Source organism: Chelon labrosus, assembly GCF_963514085.1.
Source record: "Chelon labrosus genome assembly, chromosome: 13".
In the NCBI taxonomy this organism is placed as follows: Eukaryota; Metazoa; Chordata; class Actinopteri; order Mugiliformes; family Mugilidae; genus Chelon; species Chelon labrosus.
The window spans coordinates 29,728,254-29,739,157 of NC_140346.1; the positions used below are offsets into that span (position 1 = coordinate 29,728,254).

Consider the following 10,904-nt stretch of genomic DNA (forward strand, 5'->3'; position numbering starts at 1 on the left):
CTGACAAATTTCACACAAAGGGAGTCTGAACAGACGTTTTATTTGGATAAATGTCTCATTGTTCTGTTTAATGATGTGGACATGTCAGGTCAGTATGTGAGTCAGTGGTTGATAGTGATAACAGTGATAGTTAGAAGACAGACAGGCCTCAGTGATGAACATATGTGGACCATGTAAGATGGATTAGAAGGAAGGACGGCATCACTCCATAGCAGGACCAGCACCAGGCCCCCCTGTGACCCCATGGTGGAGAACAAGTCACATGTTTGGTTCAGAGGCAGCAGGTCCATGTCGGGACCACGTTTATCCATGTGTTTCTTTCTTTCCTTCTATTTTGTGAGTCCTAACTTGTTGGGAACATTCTTTTTGTCCTGGTGTAAACAGGTATTTATAGAATAATGATACTTGGGTTTGTTTAAGAATGTGGAGCAGTTTGGACCAAGTGACGACACGTCAGTGTCCTCACAATGTGCTGTCGTATCTCCGTGGTCCTGATGCCGTAGATAATCGGGTTGAAACAGCTCGGGAAGAACAGGTACATGGAGCTGAAGAAAACCCGGACGGCTCCAGGGAGACCAGTCTTGACCCGGTAGGACAGAAAAGCAACGAGTATGATGATCAGACTAACAGTCATCACTACGATGTGGGTGACACATGTGTGCAGAGCTTTGACACCTGATTTGCCAGAAGTCAACACAGAGCTGAATATGACTATGTAGGAGGCTGTGATGAAGATGAAGTCAGCTACAGGGATGAAGAACACAGTCAGCAGCCCCACCAGGCTGTTGATGGCGGTGCTTCCACAGGCCAGCTCCACCAAGGCCATGTGTTCACAGAAACAGTGGTCTATCACGTTACTGAGACAGAACGACAACTTTCCTGCCAGCAGCACCAGCAGACTGATCATCAGCACATTTCTGATCACAAGTGGGATCACAAACTTTAGAAACCTTTGTGAAGACATGTGTTCATGGTAGAACAGCGGCGTGCAGATGGCAAAGTAGCGGTCCAGAGCCATCCACAGCAGCAGGGTGGACTGGAAAGTTCCTAACAAGTGAACAAAATAGATCTGAAGCAGACATCCACCCAGAGAGATCCCCCTCCAGTCCAACAGGAAACTCAGCAGCATGTTAGGGACGAAGAAGAGAGGAAGACTCAGGTCAACGCACGCCATGGCAGCGATGAGGACGTACATGGGCGAGTGGAGACTTCTCTGTGAGACGATGACATAGAGCAGAAGGGAGTTGGACAACAGAGACACCACAAACATGATGAAGAACGGGATGAAGAGGAGAGGCCTCAGCGCTCCCAGTTCATTGAAACCATTGAGAATAAAGTGTTTGTGTGAAGAGACGTTCTCCATCCTCGCCTCCATCCTCGCCTCCATCCTCGTCTCCGCCTGAAACCTCCTACTCTGGAGTTTTAGACAAATCAACCTGCAACCAGCAAGAAAGTTTTATTTGAGACAGTGGATCTAAACATGAAGGAGAGAAGATGTTTCAGAGTCTCTGCCTCTTACAGGCCTCAAAGTCCAAACCAATCAATGAGGAAAGAAAATTATAATTTACTTAATTAAAAAAAACAAACAAAAAAAAACATTTCAGTTAAATATCATAACAATCTAATTTGTGTGCAGGTGTTTAATCCTGACTCTGAAATGTGGGCTACATACAGTATGTTATGTTCAGGAGTCACATCTCAACTAAGACTAACTGGATGTAAACAGGCCGGTCAAGTTCACTTGTTATTTATCTGGATTATCTGAATCCCAGTTCTTATCTTTACACAGAATATCTATCAACTTCAAGGCATCAATCTTTAAAATGATAACGTGCAGAAAGTTTAGAATACAAATTAAATCTAGACTTCTTTTAAGCTCTTAAACTTACTGATATTAGCACCACATAGAATTAATAATTAATTAATAATAGAAGTTTTGCATTAATAAAATACAGGTTTCCTACAGAAATGTAAAGTATTTATGTTGAGGATGGATCCCTCATATACACAAACAGAAAACTACCATAGTTCATATTTTCAGAAGGAAGTATTTACAACTGATTAAGAACTAAGAACTGTATTTATGTGACAGTGATAATTATTATTTTGATTGGAGAATAAAATAAATATAAAACATGTCAATCTTATATTAATATGTAAAACCTTTTAATGGGACGACCCAGCAGTTAATTAAATATCACTGTGACAATTAAATACAGTTTACATGTTAATATATATTCAATAGTATTGTTATTCAAAATATACATTATATATATATATATATATATATATATATATATATACACATATATCACATCTATCATGAGTAAATGTATTATACCTTTAACAGTCTGATTATATTTGTTATGTATCGTAAACAGAGCAGGAAAACAGGATCATTGTGTGATCTGTGTAGTCTTCAGTTATGTTTACATGTACCACATATAGAATCTATTCTAAAGTTGGTCCTGTTAATTAAATGGTTTAGATTCTGGAAGATGGATCTGTCTGTTTAACTCGGTTCATTAATGACCTCAGGGTTTCAAAGCTGACGTACAGACTCTACAACGCTGCAAACACAACAGATTTCTGTTAGCTTGACATCTGCATTACATGTTCTACCCAACGTAGTTTATACGTGAAGATTAAAAATCAAATAACGAAAACATCCGTGTGGTATTTTCTCCAGTGAGTCATGTACCAATCGATCAACGAGCTAAAACAAAGAGACTCAACTATAAATATTAATTAGAGCAAAAACAACTCAACACTGTCAAATATTTCAGCAAACAAACCTCTCAGAGAGCCAACCAGTTTGGTTTCACGTTGAAGAAATAAATGAAGTTAATCACAGTCACTATGTAAAATAAGAAGAGAGGCAGATCACTGCAGTAGAATCAAGGTTGTTTTACTAGATCAGAGAAACTCAGATTGTAGCACTCAGTAATCCGTATGAATAACAGGGTTTGACTTGCTGTTAGTTCTGGTTGTTCATCCCGAACCGTGCTCCCTACACAGTGTGATGACATGAGCTGCTGATTCTCTCCATCTATTTGTTCCTGCTGATTCAGTCTGACGTCCCACTGGCCTCAGAGACTAAGTCCAACACTTAATTAATTTGTTGGACTCCACATCCCAGAGAGCAGCAGCAGTTTCAAACCAAAACATTCAAATAAATATGGAAAAGCTTTGTTGAAAAATCACATACGGTGCAATGACTGCATGTTCTCCATTATAACTAAACATGCTCCTATTCCTCGTCTGGAGTCTGGAGTCTAATTTAAATGTGATTATAATGTAGAACTGTTATTTACTGCTTTAATCACATCAGACACTTTTCACTATAAAGTTCCTGGAACTTTTATTTCTTAGGACAAATGTCAAGTAACTTTCCCAGATCTAGAAGATGCCTTTCTACTCCGGCCTGAAGCAAAGATGAGGCAAATTAGTAACGTATCAAAGATCTGATGATTAATTATCTTATGTCTGTGATGACCGTTCATGTCAGTGGTTCTCACTGCAGATCACCACCTCAGAGACCTACTTCATGTTTTCTGTGTAAATGCTGAACGATGTCCCATATTAAAGATTTTCATCTGCAGCTCCGTGACATTAAACTGAAACAGAGAAACATGGAACAAACCAAATCAAATAGTTTACAGAAATCATTTTAATCATTTATAATAATTTTAAGTATATTCAACCAATCAACAATGTCCAGTGCTGTAAAACTGTTTTACAGATTGTACCAACAATCACGTCATAACGTCAGTAAGTGATCAGTCAGTCACCAGAGGATGGAACAGCAACTAATAATTTATAATTCACACAGATGTTTGTGTAATCAGACCCCTGAGGAGCCCCTAACCCTAACCCTGAGGAGCCCCCTAACCCTAACCCTGAGGAGCCCCCTAACCCTAACCCTGAGGAGCCCCCTAACCCTAACCCTGAGGAGCCCCCTAACCCTAACCCTGAGGAGCCCCTAACCCTAACCCAGTGTACCCGATTTGATGTAAGGCCTGCCACAAATTTTATGTGGGCAGACGAGAAATGCAATATATTTGAGAATAAAACAACACATCTATACCATGAATAAGGGTAATGGAACGGGTGTCCTGTATGAGCATTTTAAACTCCATGGCCGTCAGAATGTACAGAGTATTGGCCTGGAGAGTAATAGAGACTGGACTACTGCTCAACGTTGGGCGGCGGAGAGGAAATGGATCCAACTATTACAGACCATGGAGCTGACAGGACTCAATGAAAAATACTGAGGGAATCCATTTCACTTGTTAAGAACTAAGATTTGGACAGCATATACTAGAAATGTCAACCTCCCTTGTCTTCCAGAATCTTTTCCATCCTACAGGTCTTGATCGGGATCCCCTCTGCCTTGGAACAAACCCCCACCCCTTCTCTTTTCTTCCTCCTCTCTTTCTTTATTTCTCTCACTCCTCTTAGCATATATTCCTCTCTGTTAGATACATGAACTTTTATGCACTTTTTAATATATTTTTTATTGAATGTTTTATTACTTGTTTTAAATGCATGTTGATTTGGTGTGTTTTTATTAACATTTTAGTTTATATCATGCATGCTGGTTGTTATCGTGACTAACCCCGAGAATTTAATTATTTATTTATTTATTGATTAATTATTTATTTCTGACAAACCCACAGAGAAGTATTATGCTTTAATTGTCCCCAATTTCCGGGGATTGACTCGCAGAGGGGATCCCCTACCAAGAAATTTTATTAAATAAAGCCCCCCTCCCCCCTTTTTTTTTTAACTACGCTCTTTGGCATTTTTCATTATTTTTATGGGTCTTTTTATTACATTTATTACTTTTAACAGTTTTCCCACTGTCTTTAAACAACCCTGGTTTATTAAAAGGTATTTTATACATTTTATTCCCCTGTGCCCGTGCCCTCATTCTGAGCGCTGCGTCTTCTTGCCCAACCTAACCCTAACCCTAACCCAGATCAGCTGAGATCAGGAGCTGAGTGAAGACATCCTGAGTCGTCCCATGACCAGGTTCTTGCTTCAGGAACTATGACAGATGTTCTCCACTATCTGAAAGTCAACCAGATGTTGACAGTTTACCAGTTTCCAGGTCTGTCAGCAGCCTCTGACCAACATGAACCTCTTGAACCAACCACTTGGTTAGACCACACATAAAGTACATTCTTTGTCCTGTACCAGACTCATTAGTGCCCATGCTCCTCATCTGACACCTCTCACCCCCGTCAGGAAAAACATTCAGCACCAAAGTTATAATTAATGTTTAACAATAGCACTTCAGGTTGTTACTGATTTCTGATCTACTTTTGCTTTGCACATGACATTTTAGATGCAGACTTGTTTCATTTCAGGCACTTTTGTACGAAGCGACAGCAGCTCAGCGTCTTCAGGATGTGTTGCCGGATCTCGGTGGTCCTGATGCCGTAGATAATCGGGTTGAAACAGCTCGGGAACAGCAGGTACATCGTGCTGAAGAAAACTCTAACGGCTGCAGGAAGACTGTTTCTGATGCGATACGACAAGAAAGCAACGAGCGCTACAGTCAGGCTGACTGTGATGACCACCACATGGGTGATGCAGGTGTGAAGAGCTTTAACGCCGGACGTACCGGACCTCCATACTGAGCTGAATATCACCACATAGGAACCAAAGATAAAGATGACGTCAAAAACAGGAACGAGGAACACGGTCAGCAGCCCCACCAGGTTGTTGATGGCGGTGCTTCCACAGGCTAACTCCACCAAGGCCATGTGTTCACAGAAACAGTGACTTATCACATTTGTACAGAATGACAATGTTCCTGCAAGACTAACCATCCCTGTGTTCATCAGGACATTTCTTACAACAAGTGGGATCACAAACTTTAGAAACCTTTGTGAAGACATGTGTTCATGGTAGTAGAGCGGCGTGCAGATGGCAAAGTAGCGGTCCAGAGCCATCCATACCAGCAACGTGGACTGAAAGGTTCCCACAAAGTGAATGAAGTACATCTGAAGCAGACATCCACTCAGAGAGATCCCCCTCCAGTCCAACAGGAAACTCAGCAGCATGTTAGGGACGAAGAAGAGAGGAAGACTCAGGTCAACGCACGCCATGGCAGCGATGAGGACGTACATGGGCGAGTGGAGACTTCTCTGTGAGACGATGACATAGAGCAGAAGGGAGTTGGACAACAGAGACACCACAAACATGATGAAGAACGGGATGAAGAGGAGAGGCCTCAGCGCTCCCAGTTCATTGAAACCATTGAGAATAAAGTGTTTGTGTGAAGAGACGTTCTCCATGCTCCCCTCTTTTAAAACGTTCTTGTCAAGGATTGTAGTTCAAACAATCTGAAAACAGAAAGACAAAAAGGTGACGTTTAAACTCTGTGAAGCTCTAGAAGCTCTGTGTCTGTACATATCTAGATGTATTTAAGAACATCTAGATATGTACAGAGATGAACTAGAGTTAAACAAACAGGTTTTACTTGTTGTTGGTGTCGTAGCCGAGTCGCCCCCACCCATCCGTCTGTGCTCAGTCACTGACTCAACATTTTAATACCGTCCATCTGCTGCTGCTATTGGCTGCACAGGTTGGACGTTCAACGCCACCAAGCAACCGTGTCACTGCAACCAAAAATACGTTTTCTAATTAAAATGAAGTCCCAGACATCTGCGTTTTAGTGGTGACATGCAGTAAAATGACTGAATTCACTCCAGTGTTAATGTTGCCATTAACACTGGAAAAAATGCCATTTTTGATTTAGTCTTAGAAAATGTTCATTAGTCTTATTTAGATTTTCGTCATTTCATCTTTATCAACTTTTAATTCTTACAGAGAGTCAAACTGACACCAGTGGTCATCTTTAGACTAAACATTAATCAGTGTTTCTCTCTTTAGTTTAATGTGAATCATTTAGAAGGTTTGGATCAGATGTTACAGAGTAAAGAGGAACGATTCATTCCAGGAACTACATGTATGGAAAGTTTTAGCTCAATGCTAAATGCTAATCCATCATCTACTCTACTGTCCACTGTTTAAATATGTGTCAGTAAAAGGTAGGAGGTCAATAACTTCACGTAACTAGCAAAGTTCTTAGATGAGATTTCTTTAACTCCATAGTTATCTTAGTGACTGTGATGGAGGCTCCTCCTTGACCCGTCCTGTGCAGCGCTTCCTGGTATGTGTTGCAATCAGTGTCTGTATGGTTGCAATGTTTCATTTCACCACGGGGAGGCGCAGTGAGGATTTAACGCCTGAAAAGACACCTCATCTAGAGCTTCATGAGAACATGGGTCATCTGTTGATCTGTTGTACCACAGAGTATATGTACGACATGGACAATGTGTCTCCACTTCCTCCCATTGGTCAAAGTGAGGCTGATCATTTCTGTCTGACAGCAGAGCCACGTTATCAATGCCCCGCCCACGCTGCCTCCAGACTCACTGGTGACTGGTTAATACTACGCTCTGCTCTACCTCCATCCAAATGTTGGATTATACACTGGACTTATTTATTTATGTTTCCTACTCTCATGGTCCTACAGGACTGTTTTAGCTGTCATGACCAACTGTTAGTGATCATGATGTCACATCCTGTTTCTATAGCGTCAAATAACTAAAACAAAACTTATCCATAGAACTGACTCTTGAACATTCATCAACATTATATAGAAACCATGCATGAAAAAAAAAATGATGTGACATGTACTTGGCCCGAGTCCCGCCCACTAACATGGAGGAGGTGGAGCTTATGACCTATACTGCAGCCAGTCACCAGGGGGAGCTCTTCTTGATTTGGCTTTAGAGGAGCAGTTCCTCCATCCATCTCTTATATAAAGTCTGTGGTATATATCTATCTATGAATAGAATCCAGCCAATAGGCCACTTATGTCACGTTGGGAGTCTTTGGGACTGGGAGTTGGTGTCCAAGAGAAGGAAAGGAGTTTTTGAGTCCATGACCAGATAAACCATATGAGTGCCCCTAATGGACTCATCTACCGTAGTGCTGCCAGTCATGTGATTGGTGGGAAAATTCTCAACAGAATAAGCAGTACTTCTGAAACTGTGGGGCAGCTGTGGCTCAGTATGTAGAGGTGGTCCACGAACCAGAAGGTTAGCGGTTTGATCCCCAGAATGTGCCACATGCTGAAGTGTCCTGAAGTTGATCCCAGTGTGTGGTAGTGGTGTGTGAATGTGTGTGAGTAAATGGGTAGATGTATCTGTGACTGTAAAGTGCTTTGAGAACCAATAGGTAGCAAGACACTATATAAAAACCCAAACTCTACTACAGTAGTAGAGTTCATCCTAGTGTACCATAGAGGCAGGCTAGAGTCAGGCTGTGCTACAACCGGACATCATGAGCGTCAACATTGTTGCCTGTGACACTGGAGACGACGATGTCTGTTTTAAATCCACTTGATATTAGGTTTGTCTGTGACTGTTCCTAATTTCTTTCAAGTTCATTTGTTTTGCCAAGTCCTCATGACTTCACATTAATGATCATGACTGACAACAACAGGTATCGTCTCATGACATAAAAAGGATGTCCATTGTCCAAAAGAACACAGATCTAAAGGAACTGGTTCAGATTGTCAGAAACAGAACAGAGACCATCAGTGTTCAGGCCTGACAGTAACTCAAAGGAACAGACTGAGAGGACATCCTGGTCCAAAATGAAAAGCTTCTGGACTGACTAAAATCTGAAGCTGACCACATGGACAGGTGGTGGTAGCATCATCATCCTGGACTACTAGTGGACCTGGTTCTCCATTACCAATGTTCTCCATTTAAAAGCCTCTGTGATGGTGAAATGTGGATATAAGTGGATGTTCCAACATGACTGTGCTAATCTAAGCTGACTGTAGAATTGATGGAGCTTAACTTTACATTTTATGAACAACTGTCTCAAACCTCACAGTTTGTGTCAGGAACAAGAAATGTTGTGAAACCCCCGAATGATTATACCTGAACCTGAATACCTGTCAGATCGAGGAGCGACTCATCAGGAGGCTCAAACCAAATAAAGCATAGGCTGTATGTTTAATTTTGACCATTTTTAAATCTTAAAATGAACTTCTTTTAAACTTGTCTAAACCGTATAGAATATCTGCTGTTACATCATCTCATTCTTTATGGGTCATTTTCTCTCCTGTTTACTGCTGTGTGCTTGTTTGTTGTATCATTGACAGTAATGAGTCCCAGCAGACTCCTCGTTCCTTCAGCCTCATCAGCAGCAGCTATTTTCATCCAGGATACAAGATGAAGCCACAGAGGCCGGAGTCTGTGTGGACACTAGGACACTCTGGAGGATGGAACCAGCGTCACTAACTGGCCAATTAGCATGGTTAACAAACAGCTACTGAGAACAGAGCAGCTTCAGGTCCTAGACTACGTGTTTATACTGAACATGAAAAGAAAACTCAGTGAAATAATCTGTAAAAGTTACAGATTATTTCACTGAGTGGTTCACGTTGACTTCCAGTTCCTCTCTTGTGTTTCCAACTGCAAAGTTCTTCCGGAAAACAGGACTAATCTCTTTGTACCGAACTTTGATGTGAGAAAAATAATATTTCCTCTGTAAGAAGTTTATGAACTTGAAAAAGTAAAAGTTTTAACCACACAGTAAAGGTGCTTCATAGTGTACTGTATGTGTTCACTGTATATTCATGACTGCCATTGATTTCAGTCGACCACTTGATTCACTGAGATTCCTTCCTGCAGCAAGAACCACAACAGATCTTTAAAATAATACAGTTTACACATGAACGTGTGCACGTACGGATTTTTGAGCCTTGGTGGTCCATGCTTCAACAAGGCAGTAGCTAAATGACCAAAAACAAAAGAAAGCTACACTTAGACTTAGATAAGCTTTATTCATTCAAGGGAAATTACTTGGTCACAGTAGCTTAGTTGCACATTAAAAACACTCTTACGAACCTCAAGTAAATGAAAGATAAAATAAAACTAGATGATCGCAAGCGATCATAAAGGGGTCCATGCTGTGGCGAAGTCATCCCTGAGCGGGACGCAGAGGCATAAGCGGGTCGGACATGGCCTGAATGGAGGCAAAGTGTCTGTGGAGGAATCCTTTGGCTGACAAGTGAATGAGAGTCAGGTGGGCCGGAAGCAACGAAATGTGGGGTCTGCTTGTATGCAGTCTTTCACAGGTGCCATTGCCTCAGTCTGCCACTAGAGGGAGTCATGGGTTAAAGCAGGTGGGAAAAGACCTGACAGGAGGTCAAGTGTGACTAGGGGAAAGCTGGGTCTGCCAACTGAGTAGGAGATAGGACTCAATTATTTACACGTCACCTGTAGGGCCCCCTGTTGACGTAATGTCACGCAACTTGATAGGCGTCTACACAATATGTCACAGATTGTGTATGCCAAATGTCATGAATGGAGCTATTGCAGTTTTTGAGATATCGAAATGTTGCCTTTGTTGCACCCCCTAGAGACCATGGGTCACAAAAGTTGGGGTGCTTGTACAGAATCATATTATTATCAATGATATGGAGTTTGATTAAGTTTGGGTATATACTTCACAAAATATTAGCTTTGGACTTATAATGTTATAACACCATAAAAATTAATTAGCCATTAACTTTGTAATTAATAACCCTGCTAAAGTTCTTTTGAGAACTTTTCGTTTTCTAAATTGGCTTATTATAGCGCCACCTAGCTGTAGGCATGTGTATTGACACCTTGGCAAAGTGAACTACTAGGACTTCTAACAAGTTACCAGGTTTGATGCCTTTTGCCCTTGCAGTTTGTCCTGAGCAGACACTTTTAGCGAAGCAGAATAATAATAATAAGAAAAATCGCAACAAAATCAATAGGGCCCCTACAAAATATAAGTAAAATCTAGTAAACTAAAATAAAAATGTACAACAAATAGAGACA

The 10,904-nt window shown here is 41.2% G+C and overlaps 1 protein-coding gene across 1 annotated transcript; it reads right to left on the reverse strand.

Annotated features, from left to right (window-relative positions):
• Window positions 1-306: 306 nt before the first annotated feature.
• On the reverse strand, window positions 307-6,495 carry LOC311498562 (olfactory receptor 52K1-like). Its single transcript, XM_084559216.1, has 2 exons — window positions 5,979-6,495; window positions 307-1,036 (listed from the first exon to the last, which is right to left on the reverse strand). The coding sequence occupies exons 1-2, from the start codon at window positions 6,303-6,305 to the stop codon at window positions 416-418; spliced, it is 948 nt and encodes a 315-aa protein (XP_084415342.1). The 5' UTR covers window positions 6,306-6,495; the 3' UTR covers window positions 307-415.
• Window positions 6,496-10,904: the final 4,409 nt, after the last annotated feature.

Excerpts from the sequence above, each read along its gene's own strand:
- LOC311498562 (XM_084559216.1), bottom strand. The coding sequence starts at position 6,305 with ATGGAGAACGTCTCTTCACACAAACACTTTATTCTCAATGGTTTCAAT. Across the intron at positions 1,037-5,978 it reads ACTTTGTGGGAACCTTTCAG|TCCACCCTGCTGCTGTGGAT; the intron begins TCCACGTTGCTG and ends GGAACTTTCCAG.